This window comes from Mercenaria mercenaria, chromosome 2, assembly GCF_021730395.1.
Source record: "Mercenaria mercenaria strain notata chromosome 2, MADL_Memer_1, whole genome shotgun sequence".
NCBI lineage: Eukaryota > Metazoa > Mollusca > Bivalvia > Venerida > Veneridae > Mercenaria > Mercenaria mercenaria.
The window spans coordinates 92,437,981-92,463,236 of NC_069362.1; the positions used below are offsets into that span (position 1 = coordinate 92,437,981).

The 25,256-nt window shown below is 34.6% G+C and overlaps 2 protein-coding genes across 4 annotated transcripts; one reads left to right on the forward strand and one right to left on the reverse strand.

The window, feature by feature from the left end:
• On the reverse strand, positions 1-15,508 carry LOC123564580 (biogenesis of lysosome-related organelles complex 1 subunit 6-like). Of its 2 annotated transcripts, none has more exons than XM_045358258.2 (6): positions 15,402-15,508; positions 11,940-12,105; positions 9,891-10,014; positions 8,752-8,839; positions 7,683-7,769; positions 1-5,448 (listed from the first exon to the last, which is right to left on the reverse strand). In XM_045358258.2, the coding sequence occupies exons 2-6, from the start codon at positions 12,103-12,105 to the stop codon at positions 5,311-5,313; spliced, it is 603 nt and encodes a 200-aa protein (XP_045214193.2). In that variant the 5' UTR covers positions 15,402-15,508; the 3' UTR covers positions 1-5,310. The 2 variants fall into 2 exon arrangements, with proteins under 2 accessions (XP_045214193.2, XP_045214194.2); XM_045358259.2 differs by lacking the exon at positions 15,402-15,508 and adding an exon at positions 15,196-15,308.
• LOC123564581 (protein FAM241B-like) lies at positions 15,373-25,119 on the forward strand. 2 transcript variants are annotated; one of them, XM_045358260.2, is made up of 3 exons: positions 15,373-15,482; positions 16,808-16,897; positions 19,391-25,119. In XM_045358260.2, the coding sequence occupies exons 2-3, from the start codon at positions 16,817-16,819 to the stop codon at positions 19,961-19,963; spliced, it is 654 nt and encodes a 217-aa protein (XP_045214195.2). In that variant the 5' UTR covers positions 15,373-15,482; positions 16,808-16,816; the 3' UTR covers positions 19,964-25,119. The 2 variants fall into 2 exon arrangements, with proteins under 2 accessions (XP_045214195.2, XP_045214196.2); XM_045358261.2 differs by lacking the exon at positions 15,373-15,482 and adding an exon at positions 15,483-15,556.
• The last annotated feature ends 137 nt before the right edge of the window (positions 25,120-25,256 follow it).

Below are 25,256 nucleotides of genomic sequence, written 5' to 3' on the forward strand. Positions count from 1 at the left end.
TAAGTTTTCCATAGTTTATTTCATGATTTTTCACATTACAATTATTGCCTTTTGGTGAGATTTAATAATGATAATAAATATTGCACAATGGAATGTTAACAGTATTGTTCAAAACATTTTCACATCTTTTCTTCTCTCTAATACAGAGTACACAAGTCATCCTACATTGTAAAATATAATTCTTTTGCAAGGGATTTTTTTTTTTTTGCTATACAGTGAAACAATGCAATATCAATTATTAACTCCAATAATTCATTGGTCCGTAGCCCTCTTTGGTATATTTTGCTATGTTTCAATCGCTCAACAAGAGGACCATGATGGTCCTGAATCGCTCACCTCTTCCCACATGACCCAGTTTTGAGTATGACGTCGTTTTTTCTATTATTAGACATAGTGACCTAGTTTTTGAGCTCATGTGACCCAGTTTTGAACTTGTAGATTTTATCAAGATAAAAATTCTGACCAATTTTCATGAAGATCCATTGAAAAATATGGTCTCTAGAGAGGTCACAAGGTTTTTCTATTAATTGACCTATTGACCTAGTTTTCGAAGGTACGTGACCCTGTTTTGAACCTTACATAGATATCATCAAGGTGAACATTCTCACTAATTTTCATGAAGATCTCATGAAAAATATGGCCTCTAGAGAGGTCACAAGGTTTTTCTATTTTTATACCTACTGGCCTAGTTTTTGACCGCACGTGACCCAGTTTCCAAACTGACCTAGATATCATCAAGGTGAATATTCAGATCAATTTTCATGAAGATCCATTGAAAAATATGGCCTCTAGAGAGGTCAAAAGATTTTAATAATTTTAGACCTACTGACCTAGTTTTTGATAGCAGTTGACCCAGTTTCAAACTTGACCTAGATATCATCAAGATGAACATTCAGACCAACTTTCATACAGATCCCATGAAAAGTATGGCCTCTAGAGAGGTCACAAGGTTTTTTTATTATTTGACCTACTGACCTAGTTTTTTAAGGCACATGACCCAGTTTCAAACCTGACCTAGATATCATCAAGGTGAACATTCTGACCAATTTTTATGGAGATCCATTCACAAGTATGGCCTCTAGAGAGGTCACAAGGTTTTTCTATTTTTAGACCTACTGACCTAGTTTTTGACCGCACATGACCCTGTTTCGAACTTGACCTAGATATCATCAAGATGAACATTCAGACCAATTTTCATACAGATCCCATGAAAAATATGGCCTTTAGAGAGGTCACAAGGTTTTTCTATTATTTGACCTACTGACCTAGTTTTTGAAGGCACGTGACCCACTTTCGAACTTGACCTAGATATCATCAAGATGAACATTCTGACCAACTTTCATACAGATACCATGAAAAATATGGCCTCTAGAGAGGTCACAAGGTTTTTCTATTATTTGACCTACTGACCTAGTTTTTTAAGGCACATGACCCAGTTTCAAACTTGACCTAGATATCATCAAGGTGAACATTCTGACCAATTTTTATGGAGATCCATTCACAAGTATGGCCTCTAGAGAGGTCACAAGGTTTTTCTATTTTTAGACCTACTGACCTAGTTTTTGACCGCACATGACCCTGTTTCGAACTTGACCTAGATATCATCAAGATGAACATTCAGACCAATTTTCATACAGATCCCATGAAAAATATGGCCTTTAGAGAGGTCACAAGGTTTTTCTATTATTTGACCTACTGACCTAGTTTTTGATGGCACGTGACCCACTTTCGAACTTGACCTAGATATCATCAAGATGAACATTCTGACCAACTTTCATACAGATCCCATGAAAAATATGGCCTCTAGAGAGGTCACAAGGTTTTTTTATTATTTGACCTACTGACCTAGTTTTTTAAGGCACATGACCCAGTTTCAAACTTGACCTAGATATCATCAAGGTGAACATTCTGACCAATTTTTATGGAGATCCATTCACAAGTATGGCCTCTAGAGAGGTCACAAGGTTTTTCTATTTTTAGACCTACTGACCTAGTTTTTGACCGCACATGACCCTGTTTCGAACTTGACCTAGATTCATCAAGATGAACATTCAGACCAATTTTCATACAGATCCCATGAAAAATATGGCCTTTAGAGAGGTCACAAGGTTTTTCTATTATTTGACCTACTGACCTAGTTTTTGATGGCACGTGACCCACTTTCGAACTTGACCTAGATATCATCAAGATGAACATTCTGACCAACTTTCATACAGATCCCATGAAAAATATGGCCTCTAGAGAGGTCACAAGGTTTTTCTATTATTTGACCTACTGACCTAGTTTTTGATGGCACGTGACCCACTTTCAAACTTGACCTAGATATCATCAAGGTGAACATTCTGACCAATTTTCATGAAGATCTCATGAAATATATGGCCTCTAGAGAGGTCACAAGGTTTTTCTATTTTTAGCCCTACTGACCTAGTTTTTGACCGCACGTGACCCAGTTTCGAACTTGACCTAGATATCATCAAGATGAACATTCTGACCAACTTTCATACAGATACCATGAAAAATATGGCCTTTAGAGAGGTCACAAGGTTTTTCTATTATTTGACCTACTGACCTAGTTTTTGATGGAACGTGACCCAGTTTCGAACTTGACCTAGATATCATCAAGGTGAACATTCTGACCAATTTTCATGAAGATCTTGTGAAATATATGGCCTCTAGAGAGGTCACAAGGTTTTTCTATTTTTAGACCTACTGACCTAGTTTTTGATGGAACGTGACCCAGTTTCGAACTTGACCTAGATATCATCAAGGTGAACATTCTGACCAATTTTCATGAAGATCTTGTGAAATATATGGCCTCTAGAGAGGTCACAAGGTTTTTCTATTTTTAGACCTACTGACCTAGTTTTTGATGGCACGTGACCCAGTTTCCAACTTGACCTAGATATCATCAAGATGAACATTCTGACCAACTTTCATAAAGATCCCATGAAAAATGTGACCTCTAGAGTGGTCACAAGCAAAAGTTTACGGACGGACGGACGACGGACACCGCACGATCACAAAAGCTCACCTTGTCACTTTGTGACAGGTGAGCTAAAAACCTGGATAACTCTGCATTTTACTCATTTCCTTACAATCTTGAGCAAGTAATGGTTGACTGAATTTATTCAAATAGATACATGTGAAAAGGCTATTAATGTTATAGTCTTTCATATTTCACAACCCAGCCTTACATCACAAAAAGTCTACCTAACAAAGTAATTCTAATTTTACAAACAGCAGATTGTAGTCACATGAAAATATCTGATTTTAACGTACAATAAACTTTGGTAAATGTCAATTCAGTGTAAAAATTCTTTTAATTTACAAATATATAATCTGTGGATATCTCGAACTCAAAAAGCCAGCTACAAATTCTTAAATGCTAATTATAAGGGTTTGAAATTTCTTTGTCCTGGGAAAAAAAGACCAACAATTAACCTAAAAATCCCTGTCCTGATATCTTTTGATTTTATTCTGCAAATTAAGGTAGGCCATATCACTTTACAGTACTTCACTCAGTTATAAATGAAAAATAAAAATATGCTGGGTTACAGTTTTAATCGCCATTCAGAATTTCCCTATTCTCAAAATTATATTGTATTTTCACCCTGAAAAGGGAAGATCTACTGAGAAAAAAAACCCAAATGCATATATGTGGACTAAGTTGAACTGTAATGCAAATACAGAAGGCCATTAACATGCTATTTTTCATGCATTTTAGAGCAGACAATGTGGTACAGTGGTAACACTGACTACAGAACCATAGGATGCGAGTTCTTACTCTTACAACTAAAATGACTAATAATGGGACGAGTTCTGCGCATGGCATGGCATGGACATTTATATCTGGCATGAAAGGACCAGGTATAAGGTCTTCCATTTCTGTCACTGTACATCCTCCAACTAAAAGTTATTATCAGTCTTCTGGAGGAGTCACCATATAGGCTACTGGTAGCGACTATAGATAAGCTTACATTCACACACATAATGCATTTTGCATGTTGGAAAGACCAAACATTGATTAATCCAAACATTGATTAATGTATCAAGAATAGGGTGTGAATTAGTAAGATAACATACCAGCAATCATGTTCATTGCATAACCAGAAATTAACATAATTGTGCCTACCGGTATTAGCCTGATAGTTTCCAGCATAAGTTAATGATCAGAAGCAATTTATAATAATCTAACACTTATAGTGTATCTGTAAGAATGTAGACATGAGTGTGAGATTGAAAATGCTAAGCATATAATTCAATTTAATAGCATGAATGCATTTTAAACAGAACTTGGATTTACTCTGTCTTCCAGAAAAAAATTGTGTTGCACATACCTCAATAAGTATTTAACCTAGAGTAATCAAATATTACTTGATTGTTAATCAACATGACATCGTGAAGTTTTACGCCTGTGATTTCTTTTAGGATTTCACTTAATAAGACCAGAGTCATGACCCTTGACTTAGTCAAAATATGCATAAGTTCCTACAAATTTGTGTTGCATGTATGTTGCATCTTAAATAGTGTATAACCTACAGTGACCTGCAACTTTATAGGAATTAATTTAGCTTGTGAAGTTGTGCACCTGGGATTTTGTTTGAGATTTCTCTCAGCAAGACCAGAGTTATGGCCTCTGACTTAGCAGTGCCTAAAATTTCATGTTGCATGTACCTTAGACCTTCTATTTCACTTTCTGTTTCTTGCACATTAAATTTTTTTCCACTGGTAATATCATCCTCTTGACATAACTTTTCCAGTTTTAATTTCTTTTAACAATGAAAATAATATAGTGAGAGTAGATGGGGCACATCTAGTTTTATCTAAAATTGGTTTTCTTTTACGTCGGTAACAGTCTTATACTATCACTTCCTTTAGTCTCATAAAACGTTTGTTGATCTCTACTAATCCTAGAAAATTTTGTTCAAAAACAGAACAAAAATATCTGAATGAGAGAGAAGAATATTCTCTAAAATTAACAAAAGACATTACACTGACAAATAAATCCTTGATAAACAAGTAATCATGGCACATAATTTAAGCAGCTGATTTTTTTTTTTTTGCTACAGAAAATGAGTATTTCAATAAAGTGGGTTGCACATCAAATTTCAAGGAAGTCCCATCAAAGTTTAAGCAATTATGCCCCTTTCATTAAAAGAAATGGCCTTTGAACAATCCTTATATTTTCTTCAACTCTATTTTTGTATGATACACTAAACTGTCTATGAATTTAAAAATATACCATTAAATAAAATATAAACAATATGTACAGCATCTTAAACACACAAAAAACACTGTTGGATCGCAATGCTAGGTATTTTGGTGCTTTGATGATGGTTTTGCAACTTTAGCAGTCAACATTCGTTCTCTTTCTTGTTCTCGCTCCTGCTGGACAGCTTTCCTCAATTCTTCTTTCTGTTTCTCTTGCTGTAACTTGACAGCTCGCCGCTACGTAATAGAAAATAGTTTTCAATCAAACTACATTAATTTAAAACTAGTTCTAAAGAAATCTTCTGACCAGGGATATGTCAAATTTTGTAACAGCTGTAACAGCTTTCTACACTTTTCCAGTAAATCCTTATTATACAGATTAAAAATCCTGTACTTTATTACCCTGTCTGCATGCTTAAAGGCTCACAAAGCCTTTGATTAGAAAATGCTGCACACATGATATATGCAAGTAAAAAAAATAACAAGAAACGCGGCAATGCCAGGAAACCAGGTTTTCAACACTTTTCATAAGAATAAACAAGAGTGCCAGAATGTCACAATATACGCCCGTCACAGCAAATTTCTTTACTCTAGCACCTGTATTTGCAGATGTAATTTTAATTTTGTGGTTGTTTAGTAATCATTGTAATTCTTTTGTTTTTCTAAGTCCACAAAAAAACTCCTTACCAGGTAGAGATACCTTAAAATACACCTAAAATTAGAAAGTAACAACTATGTTGTACCACAGAAAAGTGGTCTTGGTTTTTCCCTATGGTCAATTATAAAAAAAGTAACAATATAAGTTATTTATAGTAACAACTAAGGGAAGTTAATCTTAAAAAAAAAAAAAAAAATTTTTTAAGTCCACACAGAAATCCTTTCCAGGTAGAGATTGGTCAAAATACACCTAAAAATTGGATGTAACATGCATGTTGTACTACAGAAAAGTGGTCTCGATTTTTCCCTACGTCTAGTAATGAAAAAGTTACAATATAAGCTATTTATAGTAACAACAAAGGGAAGTAATTCTAAAGAAGGGAACTGCGCAAGACACTTCGTCTCATGATGGTGTATAATTGTGCCAAGTTACATCAAAATCCCTCTATGCATGAAGAAGATATGCTCCGGACAAAGTTTTCATTCTTGTATCCTTTGACCTCTAAGTGTGACCTTGACCTTAGACCTAGGGACCTGGTTCTTGCGCATGACATTCCGTCTCATGATGGTGAACAATTGTGCCAACTTTCATCAAAATCCCTCCATGCATGTAGAAGATATGCTAACCCTAACCCTAACCTAACCCTAACCCTATTTCTAGTAACAATGACCTTGACCTTGATTCCAGAAACCCTAAATTCAATCCCAAGCTACAACTTTATATAAGTTTTCTATACACCAAGTTTCATCATGATAGCTCATTCCTAAGTTAAGTTATTGACCGGAAACCCTTTTTCTATTTTAAGTAACAGTGACCTTGACCTTGACCCCAAAATCAATCCCAGCCTTTGTCTTGATATAAGCTACATACATACCAAGTTTTATTCAAATATCTTTACCGAAACAAAAGTTATTGACCGGAAACCCTTTTTCTATTTTAAGTAACAGTGACCTTGACCTTGACCCCAGAAACCCCAAAATCAATCCCAGCCTTTGTCTTGATATAAGCTACATACATACCAAGTTTTATTCAAATATCTTTACCGAAACAAAAGTTATTGACCGGAAACACCAGTTTGAGGCCACCGCCGCCGCCCACCCGCCCGACCGACATCTACCCCAATCTAATAACTCAGGTTTTCGTTGAAAACCTGGTTAAAAACATTCATGTCTGTCTTGTCTTTCGTACAATTTTGCTCACAATTTTGTAAATGAATTGATCATGAAAGTTAATATTTCTGATTACCTCCCTTAGACAGATATATATGAATAAAATAGTAATGCTGGGAATCAGACAAAATTGAGTATGAATTAACCAGTAATCAGTATAACAAATGCCTGATAATTAGTTCATCATGGTGAAAGTCAGATCTATTAGTATTGTGCAAAGTATGATGAAAAAGCTAAACTTTTCAATTTTAGGCTATTTGTAACAGTCATTTTTGTAATTTTCAACATAATAACCGGAAATTGTCAATTGTCATAATTCTGTCTAATCAGAAACTATTTTAAATGCACACTTATAGTTAAGAGTGAAAATTTTTAGATTTAGCTTATTTTAGGGGCATTATTAGAATGTCAACATTCATCAACAGTAAAAAATTTCATTGAGAATCATGTCATGGCCCAACATATTTACCTGTTCATATAACAATACCATTTATTATAATAAGTAAATGATATAATTAGTTTAACTTAACTTAAAAGCATTGATTTTATGTGTTATTACATCAGTTGTTATGCTTAAAGACAGCATTTCAGATAAAATTAAACTGGCTACATGTAGACATACCTACTATAAAATTTTAATTTACCTTCAGTTTGGTAGATTTATCCATGAGACTATTCATTTCCCTCTTCAAATTCACCAGTTTACCATGATATGCTTTTGCTTCCTGCATCTACAAAAAGTCATACATTAATAAATATGTAATTTTGTTTTTGAATGAATAAAGAATAATACTTACAAATATTTACATTCACTATATATTTTGTATGGAAAGGAAAAAGTATTTATTTTCGTATAAACAAGGATGCATGCAAAATCTGACGCCATATACAAATAGCATGTACAAAATGGTGTCATTCAAAAGATTCTTTCAAAATTTGGCGCCAAAATTTCAAAAAGAATGGTGAATTATAGCTGAAACAAATTTTTTCTGACCAAGATCAAAATTGAATCGACACAACTGTATGATTTTTCACTGGATTTTACAGTATTTTCAGTAAAAACCATGAACAGTATTGTTATTGGAAGGCGAATGTTTAAAAGATCGATATCCTGACATATATTTTGATTTTCTGGTACTCACTGAAAGCAACCCACTTATTTTTGTAGCAAGTTGATTTGCAAGAAGTCCCAATGTAGTTTATCCATATAAATGCACAAAAAATAGCATCTGATTCTTATTTGAATTGGTGGTACAATTTATTTCTAGTTTGGCTTATTTCAGAAATTTAAGTAATATAATTTTGTGCTTTCAGTTTGTAGTGAAGAAAAGATCAATTGTGTGTATATGTATAAAATAAACAATATGATACACAAGCATTACTATAATATATTAAAATCATGTTCCTTATCATAACCAAGTCATGTTTTATTCACCCTGAAATTAGCATGGTGTAGAAGTTACAGAAAACACAAAACATACACAACTGTATGCCATTTTAGTTTGATTGTCTGAAAGTATATTGTAATGTTTTAAATATTTTTTTATCAGTATTATGATCATGAGGAGAATTTATGCGCGGATTAATGTTCACACGACAACTCGCATTAACAAAGAAAATTTAACCCTGGCAAAATGTCTTCTTTTAGTTTTACAGTATCTTCTATTCAACACACACTGACTTAAGTAAATGGTAAATTAACTTTAAACTTACTGTTTCAATTAACTGTTTCATTGAAGCAGACTCGGTAAACTTGGAGTTCTCTTGTTGTACAGTCTCTATGAGTACTTCTTGGTTATGTCTGAAATTTAAACTAAATTTATTTTAACTCGCATATTATACAACTGCATAACAAGAACACGCACATACTTTATAAGTGAATAATTGTAAAGTGGGTTTGTTTGGTACCCACCCTACTGAAAGGGCCAGCCATGTTGGATGACCAGACACTTACATATGTTGAACAGCATAACTTCCCAATTCCTATTTTTTTATGTCAGGCACAGGCAGGTAGGCAATCAGTACCCATTATTTAACTAGCTGTCAGCTCACCAATTTGTCTCTCTTCAGTAGTAAGACCAGCCTGTGACAGGGCTAAAACCTTCGTCCTCCCAAATGTGGGGTAGGTGCATATCCATTAGGCCTTCGCAGCTCTTTAAATAATTCTGCCATGCAAAATGTTTGCAAGATCTTACTTTGTGAGCAGTTTTTTTTTCTCAAAATCTTCATGTTGAAAAAAATTACCGGTAGTAGTAATTAATTTGATAACTGAATAGCTGTTTAGCAAAAGACAACATGTGAATTTTGATGTCGGGCATTAATATTTTTTGTTGTTGCATTACAGGCATGCAACAGTTGCGAATTATCAACTGTTTCAACGGTGAAAAACTTATCATGATGATCTTCTAAGTTCTGTGTTTTTCCCATATAGGCCTACAAAAAAAAGACAGTTTTTGACATTAACTTATTTGCAAAATTTTCCCATTTTTGGATAAGCAAACATTTTTATGTTTTGAAATTAGGCATATAAAGAAGTATATATGAATGTGCTAAAAAAAATGCTGTTTTATGTATAGCTAATTTCACCTGTTCTTGATAACTGCTTGTGTCTGGAGTTACTGCCCTTATACAATTACAGTTAATACCTATCGGTACCATAATTATTACAACTGTTGTTCTTATAGTGTCAATGCTTCATGTTCACACTGTGCTCAATCTCTTTTCATGTTGAACTTTTCATTTTACAGATACAATAAATCTGGGTTATGAGAAACACATTTCCAAAGTCCTAATAAGTGTGCATAAGAACTTATGATCTAGACCCAAATCTACAGATCTACATAAATGCTTACAAGACTTCATTGAGCGAGCCTTTTGCTTTCTGTAGATTTGGCAGGAACATTTCTAACACCCCATGTGTAAGTTTCTCGATAACAGCTGGGTCCACCTCCACCTCATCTGATTGCTCAAGTTCATCTAAAAAGAAAATGTTTAGATTTTGTACGTGTTAAATTATCACGAATTAAACTTTGGTGCAGTGGTGTAAGAATGTAAGATTCTTTCACTGGTTGTAGGTGCAGATGGGAATTTCCGGTCTTGAGGCCAACTGTTTAGGTGGTTACGAGGCTCCATCCGAGTAACTGGTTAAACAGTTACCCGAGAGCCGGATATTCCCATCTGCACCTACAGCCAGTGATAGAATCTTTTTCTTGCATACCATATTAAACAAAGCAGAGTTAAAAATAAATTCAAACAAATGATTTTCTTATAGCACTTTTTTCTGATAGTAGCGTATTAACAAAGCACGGGAACTTTACGTCCGTAAACAGGAAGTACGTCATGACGTTACAGAGACGAAAACAACGTAAGAGTTTCGGTTTTATTTTATCATCTGCAATGAAACGTTATGTTATTTCCATAAAATAACGTTTTTTGAATCGAGAAATATGTTATAAGGAACAAATAGGAACTATCAAGGTATTTAGTTTTTATCCCATTTTACGAAAAACATTATTATTACTACACACATCTTCTGTACTGAATTCACCAGAAATCCCCGTCTGGTATGCAAGAATACAATACTGGTACTGATGATAAACCCGAACAGAAAATTAGGTTTTTTGCCTGTAAATTTTTTATTTTTGCAAATTGTAATCAATGGTCGGTATCAAAATAAAGCTTAACCTTTGCTGAAAAACTTTACACAATTCAAATTTATATTTAGTAAGCAAACTCACACGAAGTGAGGCCCTGAAAGGGGTATGTAAAAAGGAGACTGTATGAGCGTTGACAGATGATAAATTCGAACACTTTGTCATTTACAAAATTTTCTTGGTATTATTATAAATAAACTTTCCCCAAAAAGCTGCAACAGTCATTCCTGATCAAGTAATGAAAAGCTACCAAATGTCAGGCCTTCATGTTTCGACAGTGAGCATGCGCAAAAAACACCCTCTTCCCCAGTAATTTTGGATAAATATTTTTTATACAAATTTATGTAAGTCATTTATTTATACAGAATATTTATCAATTTTATTTTGGTTTACATCAGTTGGTGTTTAAGTGGAAACTATGAGATGGTGTGTTCAATTTTATTAATAACCGATTGCAGTCGAATATTTCCAAGGTGGTCGACTTTATCATCTGTCCGGGTTTACCATCAGTACCAGTATCAGACTTCTTAACCACAGATTGTTAGTTCAAATACTCAGAAGAATTTGACTGCAGTTTACACCATACCTCACTTAGGTGTGAACACTTGATTTAAGGCTGTGATCAAGGTAGGTTAATATAATTATGTTGTATTTGTTTGTTTGTTTTGGGTTTAATGCTGTTTTTCAACAGTATTTCAGTTATGTATATAAACGGCAGGCAGTTAACCTAACCAGTGTTCTTGGATTCTGTACCAGTAAGTAACTGCCAACTTCCTCACATAAATTAGAGGTTGAGGACAAATGATTTCAGACATGTCTTTTATCAAATTGTCACAGAAAACATACGCCTCTACCAGGGCTTGAACTGGAGACCCACAATCTGTAGATCTGCGCTCTCCCTACTGAGCTAAGTGGCGGGCTATAATTATGTTGTAACATCTGTTTTTTCTGAAACACTGTAAAACATATCCTGGTAATAAATTACAATTTATAGAATTAATATATAATACCTGCAGTTACTGTACTGTTTTTAAAACTTCCTCAAAAGTCATAATATGATAATACTGAAGTTGCAATTACCTACATTATTTTTGTATGTTTTGGGTCTTACTAAGGACCCCATTTAATGCCTAGATCATGTAGTTTGATAATAAGATGATTTCTATGTCAGCAAATTCATCTGCAAATACAAGTTACTCATTCTTGAGTTCAAATCAAATCAGCTCAGATTGTTATTTTAAGCAGTACCTGCACTGTCCGCCCCTTTGTCCAAGGATGTGTCTGGTTTTGATCCAGGTGTTGCACTTTTATTCTCTGTATTTTTAGATTCATTTTGGATTTCCTGCCCATCTTCTGACTTGCTGCTCCCATCAGGCTGCTCTGTAGATCCAGTGTCTTTTGACTGATCCTCCATCTGAGTTAAAAATAAATACTCAAAATAAATAGCTCATTTGAAAAAATAAAGTTCTCATTTACTTTTCACCTGTCACAAGCTGTTAGATGTTACAATATTGTAAGTATTTTTTTTTTAATAAATTGAGTTAAATCATAAACCAATAATATATAACTAAAAACACTTTTATTCAAACACTAAGTGGAACCAGTAATTGTATTTAAAGTCTGCTTTAAATACATGTAACTACTAAGTTAAATAATTGTATATTCAAAACTGAATGTATTTTCATAAAAGCAAGTATCACTGCATGCTAGCAATAAATGAAATGCCTAGTCACTTATTAAGTAAAGAGTAAAGAAAGCATCTTCAATGATAAAGACATCTCATTTAGTTATCATGTGATTTGGAATGAATTCACTATAATTTTCTGTAAGAAATTCAGATCTGTTTTATTAAGGTTTCGATGGAGGCCTTGAGAAACAAAAATCAAACAACACCAAATCATAGAAAGAAAGAGTTGTTTGACATGAAAATTGAACAGCATGTAAAACATGTATATTACTTTACGAAACAAGTGTCAGTATACTGATATAAACATTGAATTCCGGAAAAAGGCTGCCTAAAGGGGCTCCACTTCCGGACAGTTAAATGCCTTTAAAAACTCACCATTTTCAAAGATCTGTTACACATGTTTGTTTTGATGCATTTGCAATAGAGTGCGAGTGGTGAAATTTCACGTAACAAGGTGGAACATAGTTTTCAGCAATTGTTTATCTTTTTTTTCTTTACAAATGGCATTCATTTTCAAAGGGAGACAACTTTTTCTCAAAGATTATTTAAAATAATCGGAAAAAGTTGTTTCCCTTTGAAAATGAATGCCATTTGTACTTAAAATAATCGGGAACAGTTGTCTCCCTTTGAAAATGAATGCCATATGTAAAGAAATAAAGATAAACAATTGCTGAAAACTGTGTTCCACCTTGTTATGCGAAATTTCACCACTCGCACGCTATTGCAAATGCATCAAAACGAACATGTGTAACTGTTCTTTGAAAATGGTGAGTTTTTAAAGGCGTTTAACTGCCCGGAAGTGGAGCCCCTTTAGGCAGCCCTTTTCCGGAATTCAATGTTTATATCAGTATACTGACACTTGTTTCGTAAAGTAATATACATGTTTTACATGCTGTTCAATTTTCATGTCAAACAACTCTTTCTTTCTATGATTTGGTGTTGTTTGATTTTTGTTTCTCAAGGCCTCCATCGAAACCTTAAACAGATTTTTGTTCAGTGTTAAATGAAAAACAACAATATCGTATGTTCACAGATCAGACATGTACAGATGACAGGTGACTGGATGTTAAAGTTTGCAATAATAGGCATCTGGTTAAAAAAAATTAAAATGTGTGACCTCTTGATGTTCATGTCTAAAGTAGTGTCACATAAACAATTAGTACAAATACATGGCTCCAGATAATTTTTCATGCAATTAGTTTTTCAGTTCTTGATTTTTTTCACAATTAGTTTTTTTCACTACCAAGTTTTAAATTCAATTAGTTTTATTTTAAAATTTTCAATTAGTTTTTCATCACACAAGTTTAACCTTTTAGTTTTTTTGTCAGAGGGAGCATATTTATCATTCATTTAATAACGTGCGTTTAACCAATAGTTCAACTTCATGGGGTACTACATGTACATGTATTTTATAAAGCAACAGATAAGCATTCTAAGTCTTAGATACTGTTCACTATGTTTTATGGGCTTTTTACGACCAGAATCGATGACATTTGTTACGACATCTGTCACTATTCCACATATGATTTTCTCAGTAGATTTTTTTTCCGTTCTTGTCACAAAATTAATCGTAGAAGGAAATGCGCTGTTAGTTTGTTTTTTTGCTCGATCTCACTTTCTTACTGCCAACGCCATATTCACAATTTCCTAGGAGGGGAGATCACTCTTGCATGCTAATAACAGCATGGTGTTCAGATTTTATCGTAATTTAACACCCTGACAAAATTTATCAGTGTAAACATAATGATCGTTAGATGGCTTCTTGTCGTTTTCGGCGATTTTAAGCGTTTTCGAAACGACTGAAATTGAAAATCAATTCGTTTTTGAACGGCAGGTTTTGGAATTCAATTTGTTTTTGATGAAAATCATTTTGTTTTTAAACGACTGAACGATGCTTATCTGGAGCCCTGCAAATAGTTTAGGTTAACATCTTTACATTCTATATTTTATAATATGGAAAGGAAAAAGTGTTTATTTTCGTATAAACAACATTGACGTAACAATATCAAGGATACAGCTCTTTCCATGAGATTGCTTGCACAATCTGACATCATTTACAAAAAATGAACGAAATGGCGCGCCATTAAAAAAATTCTTTAAAAATTTTACGCTAAAATTTCAAGAAGAGCATTAAATGACACCAAAAACTTTTTCTGACAATAAAGATCATTTGACAAAGATCAACATGACCATATGATTCTTCTCTGGAATTAATGCTAGCGCAATTCGTAGATTTGCAAGGAGTCCCACTGTGATTTATACCTGTATTAAAACACACAAAAATTATAGCATTTAATTTCTAAATAAAACTAAAAAGTTTACATTAACAATCATAACTATGTATTACTCGGTATGTATATATAAGATATCACAAGAACTCTGCATACTGGGGCATAATACCCATGTCTGCAGGCAGAATGGAACAGGACAGTCAAAATAACAACAAATTATATAGGCCTATTTGAGTTGAAACTAAACTGAAACAGGGACATAAATAGATTGAAAGTAAAAAAAAAAACCTGGGACAGAGTTGAGAGGAGTGGGATGTGGATGAGGGATACTGAGATGAAGTATCAAAAAACAGTGGTGGAGTAGGGGAGGTGTATATGAGTGTGGTGTACAAGTGGAAAGGGATGTTGTGCAAGATGATAGATGTCAGAGTGCATCAATACGAAGATAGATCAAGAAAATGAACTAAAAGTAAAAAAATATGGGGGCTTTTACAAAATGTCCTTGAAAAACTAATATTCAGAACCGAGAATTCTAAATATGGAAGCTTCAAACCTAACAAATATGCAGAAAATAAAAGCTTATCACCTCGTGACAGTAAACAATCCGGATATGTGTTTGTCCGAATTATGGCACTATTGTTTACTGGCCATGTTCATGAAGAGCAAAACGATGTCTGCAAAGAGACGTGTATCTTTTTGAATTGGTATTTCATCAAGAATACATAAATGCATACAAATATAATTTTATTCACTCTAAGAACCATTAAATCATAATAAAATTATTTTTGTTACCTCCTTGCTTGATCAGAGTGCAACTGACGCTTGAAGTAATGACAGCTGTCAATTTAAGCGCCTGGTGATTTCTTGTGACAGGTAAATGGATTTTCTGCCTTTCTTAACTTGGCATTGTTGGCAAGAAGTTTAAATGGTTATTTATAGTACTAATGGTAACTTTTCTAATGCTCTTTACACTATTGGACATGTTGAAGTTCAGGTTTTACTATATCCATTTCAGCCAATTAATTAAGAACTGGAGTGGGAAAGTAGCTAGAGTTGTTCTTCCATCACCTGTCACCTAATCACATTCCAATTCTGTCTGTCCTTAAAATATTTATTATGATACAGCAGTTCCTTCTAACATTAAACTCCAAACTACCAATAATGACATTAATCTCTTCTTCATTTCTAGTAATTTCGGGACAATGTGGTAACTTTTATGTGTCACTGTCCTGTCACATCCAAACTTATTCTGCATATTTCTGCTAGCCTTTCCCCATTGAAATCCATTGGGAATGTTTTGTGGTGTATGTAGGATGTATTTGTTATGATTACGTTTCCATGATCTCTGATAGTAGATTTATGTTGACATTGAAGCATGAAATCGCCCCACTGACCTTTTTTGAATGTATCGTAATTAATACACTTTGTTTCTGCAATTTAGTGTCATCGACGGTCCTCTATGTATTGAATCCGTGGTCTGGGTAGATATCCCCTGAGGCTCTGCCCCTGTTCACAGATTTAAAGTCTTGTATTTAATATTATCACTCATTTGATGTTTCGACATGAATATTAATCTAATTTAATGGAGCAAGTAAGTCTGACCAGTATTTTATGAAATTTTTGGATTTTCTAACAGTAAAATGCAGATCATATCTATATGGGTAAGGCTTAGAGGGATGGCAACTATGAAATGTCAGATCATAAAATAAGTCATCCCGATAAGCCAAATGAGTGAGGCTAGCTAGAGAAGAGCTTTTATCAAGCAATAAATCTAATTGTGTAAAAGAAGCATGGAAATCTAGTGTGCATAAATAATGATGATGTCTTGACATTTCTAAATGAGTGTTCAAATTCAAAATATTATCTGTAAGGTTATGGTGTCTGTTTTTTTGTTTTGTAAAGTATGTTTTAGTGCACGGAGGTATATAATAAAAGGGTAATTACAACAGCAGCTTGATCTGAGATGTATAGCTCTGATAGATTTTACCAGACAGGAACTTGTGCACCTCAGATCTGGCAAAATTTATTCAAGCCAAAGATAATATCTCGCATTTATATTTAGGATTCTAGAATATACACGAACAGTTTACAACCAGAAAACAAATTTTATGTGTTCTTGCTGGTCACCATACACAGAGATCTGAGAGTCAACTGACTTGATACTGATGATAAATCAGTGGTTATAATTTTTATTTCAGACATAAAGAATGGTTCGTATTCTAAAAACAGGAGAAATTGTGAGTGACAATGATCCTCGAGCTCAGCAAGCAAATGCCAGACCTAGACAGGTATACAATTAATTATGTGTGAGCTAATGATCTAGTGGTAATATGCTAGACTGTCTATCCAGAGGGCTTGGGTTTGAATACTGCTAAGCTTATTTAAATAAAAAAAACATGTGACAGGTTAGTTCAGCAATGTGAGATCAGATTATTATGCACCCCATTGAAGAAGAGGTGGGTATATTGTTAGCTCAACTATACGAAGTTTATGGAGAGCTATCCTACTCACCCCAGCATCGGCATCTTTCCACGTCCCCATCTTGGTTAAAGTTTTTTTACACCTTCTCTTTTTATGCCCCCGGCATCTACTGATGCGGAAGGCAAATAGTGATTGTCCTGTCCATTTGTCCGTCCGTCCGTATACGGTTAACCAAATGGGACCGTTTTGTCTAGCATCAATACCCCTTACTAGAATGACTTGATACTAATGCAGATGTAACCTGTGACCATTCCTTATCTTCAGACATCACCTGACCTCAGTTTGACCTTGACCTTGACCTCATTTTGGACTTAGGTTGCTTTATATGGGCCATCTCTTGGTTAACCAAGTGGGACTGTTTCGTCTAGCATCAATACCGCTTACAAGAATGAATTGATACTAATACAGATGTAACCTGTGACCATTCCGCATCTTCAAACATCACCTGACCTCAGTTTGACCTTGACCTTGACCTCGTTTTGGACTTAGGTTGCTTTGTATCGACAAGGATGCCACCGGGGGCATCCAGCGTTTATTGAACGCAGCTCCTTGTTTCTCCTTATCTCAGTAATTACTTGATGGCTTTGCTTTAAACTTAAAATAATTATTCCTCATCATCACCCACATCATATGGCACAAGAGCCATAACTCTCACACCAATATTTCATGAATTATCCCTCCTTTTTACTTAGAATTTCACTCTATCTCAGTTATTCCTTAATAGATTTGATTCAAACTGGAAGTAGTTGTTCCACATCATTTCCCACATCATACGACACAAGGACCAAAGCTCTGGTACCAATATTTTAACGAATTATCCCCCTTTTACTTAGAATTTCAGGTAAAAGTTTTGATGCACTTTCACTATATCTCAGTTATTACTAAATGGATTTGATTCAAACTTAAAATAGCTGTTCAACATCATCACTCACATCATATGACACAAGGGCCATAACTCTTGCACCAATATTTCATGAATTATCCCCCCTTTTTACTTAAAATTTCAGGTTGAAGTTTTGATACACTGTCACTCCATCTCAGTTATTACTTTATGGACTTGATTCAAACTTGAAATAGTTTTTTCACCTTATCACCCACATCATACAAGGTGCATACCTCTGGCACAATTTTTCATGAATTTTGCCCCCTTTTACTTAGAATTTAAGGTTAATTTTGATGCATTTTCGCTATATCTTAGTTATTACGAAATGCATTTGGTTCAAACTTGAATTAGTTGTTACACATCATCACCCACATCATATGACACAAGGTGCAAAACTCTTGCACCAGCATTTTATGAATTATGCCCCCTTTTTGCTTAGAATTAAACTCATTTAGTGTTTTGATACACTTTATCCTTACCTCTTTTATTACTTAATATTTTTGACGCAGACTCAAGCTATTATGCAATATCTTCATCCACGATTGGAGTCATTAAATACTCCAGTGACAGCTCCAGTTTCCTCAAATGTGCCCAGTTTCACTATCCATCATCGAAGTAGTCGAGCGCGCTGTCTCCTGTGACATCTCTTGTTTTGTTCATTGTTGGTCTGACACTGTCTGTTAGTCATTCAGTCTGTCAGTCAGTAGACCATTTGGTTTCTGAACATTAGCTTGAGAAAACTTAGTTCTGCAATAACATGATTGTCTGTGGTCAGTAGATCTACAGACCATAGAGTCGTGAGTTCGATCCCTCAGCAAGGCATAATTATGTACTATGTTATGATTTGATAAAAGACATTATGTCTGCTATCATTTGCCCTTTATTTCGGATTAATGTGGGGAAGCTGGTAGTTTTTTGCAGAGAACAGGTTTGTACAGAATCCAACGTCAAGTTTGTAAGAAGGGAATCAGCCATCTAACTTATGGCATTTCAATGTTGTAGTAAATGTTATTTTAGGCTAGCTTTTCCTTTAAACATGAATAAAGGGCAATAGGTCTGTTAAATAAATCATATCTTTGTATGAGCTATCATGTAACTCTAGTTGTATTCAGACATACTGTACATGTAATTTCTCCTCTTTTGGTTTGTTGACATTTTCAAAATATACAGCTGTATACTTCCATGCACTGTAAATTGCATTCTTTCCATGGAAGTTTTATTTTTTGCTGATATACACGGATAACGCCACATCAAAATTTAAATTATTCCTGAATATTAATCTGAATCGTGTCCTAAAACCTAAATACTCGCGTTTTGCAATTTCTTAACACTACAAATAAGACTGCAAACCATGAAGTCGATAAATAAAGCTGTTGCAGAAATTACCCAGATCTACAGTACATTGAATTTTTTTCAGAATATTGGCAGAATACAGCATGATCCAGATGAGATGGCTCGGCAGTATGAGGGTGGAGGTGGAGAGGGTGGTGGGCAACAAGCATCAGTGTTTGATGGACTTAATCAGAGACTTGTTGATTATGGATTTCCCCGTTTTAACGTTGGATCTCACACTGTAGAGCCAATTGTCACTGTGGGTTTCATACTTGCAGGGCTATTGTTAGGATTACCAGGACTACTTTTGGCAGCTGTTTTATTTTTTGTCTCCAAAATGAGCACCACAGGTGGTGGACTTGCTTCATTCTTTGGTGGAGGAAGGAAGGTCAAGGTGAATCAAGGCCAAGGTCGCCTCAGGGTGAAGGAAATAGACTTGGCAGATCTTGATGTTGCAGTCTTATTTTGTGCAATTTTTAATCAGACATTTTTCCAGGGATATTCAAAGATGCAGGACATCTATGTGTTCAGCTTTCACAACTTAATTGCATTATTCCAAGATGCCCTCAAAAACAAAATAACTGATTATGGAAAGTTGTGGTATAGAATTGCACAGCCACATGTCAGTATGAGGGAGTGTGATAAGAACTACTTTTAGCGTTGTACATTAAATCTGCTGTTACATTAATGTAATCATATACATCACTGAATATTTAGATAAAACAGGGCATTTATCTCAATCTTGATTTATTTTCATTCATATTTTGAAATCCAGCATCCATTCAGTCAATTAAGCTAAAAAGGTCTAGATCTGAGATCAGCCTAAGTTATGTATGGTGTGTGTGTGTGGGGGGGGATTGTGTTCACTTTATATTTTTATATGCCCATTTTGAGAAAAACACAACACAATATGGAATTGTATTGTACGTCGGTCAACATTTTCTGTTTCCTGACATAGAACAGCTTTACAGGATCACTTGAAGATGACTGTTTTTGGTTTTAGGTCCAGTAGGTCAAAGGTCCAGGTCACAGTGACTAAGAGACTGAAAAAGGTTTTTAACTCAATCATAAAATATAACAGGTGCAACTTTCAAACTTTACATAATGACTAAGTACCACTAAAGGAAGATCCCTATTATTATGGGGGTCAAAACAAATTGTTTTTTTAAAACCTCATAGTACAGGTGGTCAATCACATTGAAGCAACATTTTTATAGCTTTTGTCTCTTTTCGTATATACTACTAAAGATAACTTATACCCAAGATTTATTTAAGGAACAAAATAAGTAATTACGTATAGTTTAGTTAGATCCCTATTAGAAATGAATATTTTTTGGTTTTTATAAAATTTCATAATTACGCCCCCCCCCCCCCCCACACACACACACTCTCCCACTCCTTTAATATGAAAGTATTTAAAAAGCTGATTATTTCTTTGCATTTCAATATACTTGTAAATTATAGTTTTACATTTCTGTTTGATAGACATCGAGATAATTCAACAATGTGAATCAAAAGGCAAGTTTTAAACTGTGCATAGCTTCAGAATTAACTTATTTTCAGTCTGTTTTGGTTCAGCAACCAAATTACACAAATGGAGGTAATAATTATTTCACAAACTTGCTTTTCTAATGAATTTTGGCTAAATATACACTTGTTAATGGAATTGTTTGACAAATCTTGTATACATATCATTCTGTAGGCTAAGAAAGTTTCTCTGTTTTGTTGGGCAACAAGGATAGGAAAATAAAATTTGAAAAATACCTGCAGTGAAAATCTTACATGAATTAGGCTCGCGGAGAACATCAATAAGTGTAGGTGATCAGATGATAAAGTTAGAAAATAAATACATTACTTGACCAAAATCTGGTTACCCACCTTTAAAGGTTTTTTATGAAAAAAAAGCACATCTAATAGAGATCTTTCTCAGTGTATTGGACCCTTTGTCTAATAGAATAGTCAGTGGTATTAAAGCAGCATGTTATAACATCCTTCGTTTTTAGCTTAACTATTCAAAGAATAGGTAGAGCTATTGGACTCACCCATGCGTTGGCGTCTGCATCTATGCTGGCGTTCAGTTTGGTTAAGTTTTTGTATGTAAGCTGGTATCTCAGTAACCACGAATGAGAATGGATTGAAACTTCACAAACTTATTCACTGTGATAAACTGACTTACAGTGCACAGGTTCCATAACTCTATTTTGCTCTTTACAAAATTATGCCCCTTTTTCGCCTTAGAAATTTTTGGTTAAAGTTTTATATGTAAGCTGGTATCTCAGTACCCACTGATGGGAATGAATTGAAGCTTCACATACTTGTTCACTGTGATGATCTGACATGCAGTGCACAGGTTCCATAGCTCTACTTTGCATTTTTACAAAATTATGCCCCTTTTTCAACTTAGCAGTTTTTGGTTAAGTTTTTGTATGTAAGCTGGTATCTCAGTACCCACTAATGGGAATGGATTGAAACTTCACACACTAGTTCACTGCAATGATCTGACATGCAGTGCACAGGTTCCATAACTCTACTTTGCAAAATTATGCCCCTTCTTTGACTTAGCAGTTTTTGGTTAAGTTCAACAATTGTCCATTGTTATGAGCTGATATGTGTTTTACAGGTTCCATAACCCTGTTTTGCAATTTTACAAAATTATGCCCCTTTTTCGACTTTAATATTCATTCTATTGACAAGGCTGTTGAATAGTCGAGCGTTGCTGTCCTCCGACAGCTCTTGTTATATTTACTGTCAGAAAGGCCAACTACATTATGCTGGATTGGTATCAAGATAATTATTGTATTACCTCCCTTTAGAGTGGAAACATTAAAAAGCAATTTATTTGTCTTCATTTCAATAGAATTTCTTGTTACATGTACACATTTTCATTTTATAACTATTGGTATGATAGTCTGATTTTAAAGAAAACTTTGAAAACTTAGAATAATTTATTAATTTTCTGTCAGTCCTGGTTGCACAACTGAGATAGAAACGACGGGATGTGGTGGTAATTTCATGAATTTTTATTTCTATTGAATTGTTGCTATGTGTAAAGTAATCAACGCAAATCATTTACAAATGTACTACTATAATGTTCCTGTCTCAGTTTACCACCAACACCATTATCATCCATAAGAGGTTCGTCAAAATCCCGAGACCAAATTTGTAGAAAGGTTCAGTACCAAGGCTAGTTTCACATATCTTACGTATTTTCCAGTTGATTGATTTTTGATGGAGTTTTGGCCCCCTAAAGGACATTTTTAGCTTGACTATTTAAAGAATAGTTTGAGCTATTCTACTCACCATGATGTTGGCGTCGGCATCACACCTTGGTTATAGTTGTGCATGCAAGAACATATTATAGCTATTATTTAAAGGCATATACTTTGAAACTTATTTTTTTTTCTTTTTCTACGTCTATAACCAACCTCACTGGATCAAGGCCCATAATTCTGACATGCACTTTGGCCAAATTATGCCCACTTTGGGACGTAGATCCTGATTAAAGTTTTACATGCAAGTTACTATCTCAAAAACTAATGCAAATATTGAATTGAAACTTCATGTTTCTTCGGGTTTATAAAACTAGGTCATAGCATCAAGTCCCATAACTCTGACATGTATTTTGCAAAATTATGTCCCCTTTTGAACTTAAAAACTTATGGTTAAAGTTTTGCATGCAAATTACTATCTTCAGATTGAATGCAGATACTGGATTGAAACTCTATAGATATTTTAACATTTTGGGTAATATTCCTGCTTCTGGGACAACAATTCGAATAGTTGAGCATTGGCTGTCTTACGGACAGCTCTTGTTTATAAAGTTTGTCTGGACTACCTCTGCACTACTGACTGAATTTGATGATTTTGGTGGAGTTATGGGAATAAAAAAGCTCTATTTCACTATGTTTGCACTCTAGCACCATCATCTTATCATCAATAAAATCTTAAAAGATTTATAATAGGTCAGATTGGAATAGCAAGTATGAGCCCTTGATTGATTAAAAAATAAAAATGTCTTATTTCACTTTGTTTATAATTGAACACCTTTATTTCTTACCTAATTATAGTTGTTTACACATATACAAATATATACTTATGAGATTTTTTTTCAAATTTGAATATGGGCAAATCAGATTATTAGGTTGAGAGTTATAATTTTATGCCCTTGAATTATTAAAAAAATGTTTAAAGTTTGGTCTATTTTGTATTCATTTTCAATTGAATTGATATCATGCTGACATTTATAAAGTCACTGTCATCTCCAAGTACTGGAGTGGTCATACTATTGATTGATAAAGTCACTGCCATCTCCAAGTACTGGAGTGGTCAGACCATTGATTGATAAAGTCACTGTCATCTCCGAGTACTTGAGTGGTCAGACTATTGATTGATAAAAGTCACTGTCATCTCCGAGTACTTGAGTGGTCAACTGATTAAGTCACTGTCATCTCCGAGTACTTGAGTGGTCATACTATTGATTGATAAAGTCACTGCCATCTCCAAGTACTGGAGTGGTCAGACCATTGATTGATAAAGTCACTGTCATCTCCAAGTACTGGAGTGGTCAGACTATTGATTGATAAAAGTCACTGTCATCTCCGAGTACTTGAGTGGTCAACTGATAAAGTCACTGTCATCTCTGAGTACTGGACTGGTCAGTTGATAAAGTCACTGTCATCTCTGAGTACTGGAGTGGTCAATTGATAAAGTCACTGTCATCTTTGAGTACTGGAGTGATCAGACTATTGATTGATAAAAGTCACTGTCATCTCCGAGTACTGGAGTGGTCAGACTATTGATTGATAAAAGTCACTGTCATCTCCGAGTACTGGAGTGGTCAGACTATTGATTGATAAAGTCACTGTCATCTCCGAGTACTGGAGTGGTCAGACTATTGATTGATAAAGTCACTGTCATCTCCGAGTACTGGAGTGGTCAGACTATTGATTGATAAAAGTCACTGTCATCTCCGAGTACTGGAGTGGTCAATTGATAAAGTCACTGTCATCTCTGAGTACTGGAGTGGTCAGACTATTGATTGATAAAAGTCACTGTCATCTCTAAGTACTGGAGTGGTCAGACTATTGATTGATAAAGTCACTGTCATCTCCGAGTACTGGAGTGGTCAACTGATAAAGTCACTGTCATCTCCGAGTACTGGAGTGGTCAATTGATAAAGTCACTGTCATCTCTGAGTAATGGAGTGGTCAGACTATTGATTGATAAAAGTCACTGTCATCTCCGAGTACTGGAGTGGTCAACTGATAAAGTCACTGTCATCTCTGAGTACTGGACTGGTCAACTGATAAAGTCACTGTCATCTCCGAGTCCTGGAGTGGTCAGACTATTGATTGATAAAAGTCACTGTCATCTCCGAGTACTGGAGTGGTCAACTGATAAAGTCACTGTCATCTCTGAGTACTGGACTGGTCAACTGATAAAGTCACTGTCATCTCCGAGTCCTGGAGTGGTCAGACTATTGATTGATAAAGTCACTGTCATCTCCGAGTACTGGAGTGGTCAGACCATTGATTGATGAGTTATGTTCTCTTGATTAAGTAAACATTTATAGGCAGTTTAGCTCTTGTATTACTGTACTTTTGTACCAAACTCTGTATGTGAGTTCATGTGCCAGTGTACATAGCTTGAGTTGAGAGAAACCGCAATAAAGGGCTGCATGCAGTCATCTTTCATTTTTGCTTTTATTGATAAGTTATGATTTCTTACAATTTCCTATTTACTTTTAACTATCTCCCTTTCTATTTTCCCCCGAGAATTAAAATGTATCACAAACATTAAACTGCTTAACATTTATGTTTGTCTTCACCGTCTTTAATTGTGTTATGCCCAGATACTGGATATCTTTAATTTAAATGAAGGGTTATGGGGAGACATGTGCTTTTTCAAATTTGTTTTGGATTTACATTTAATCATGACAAGGTCCGTGTACA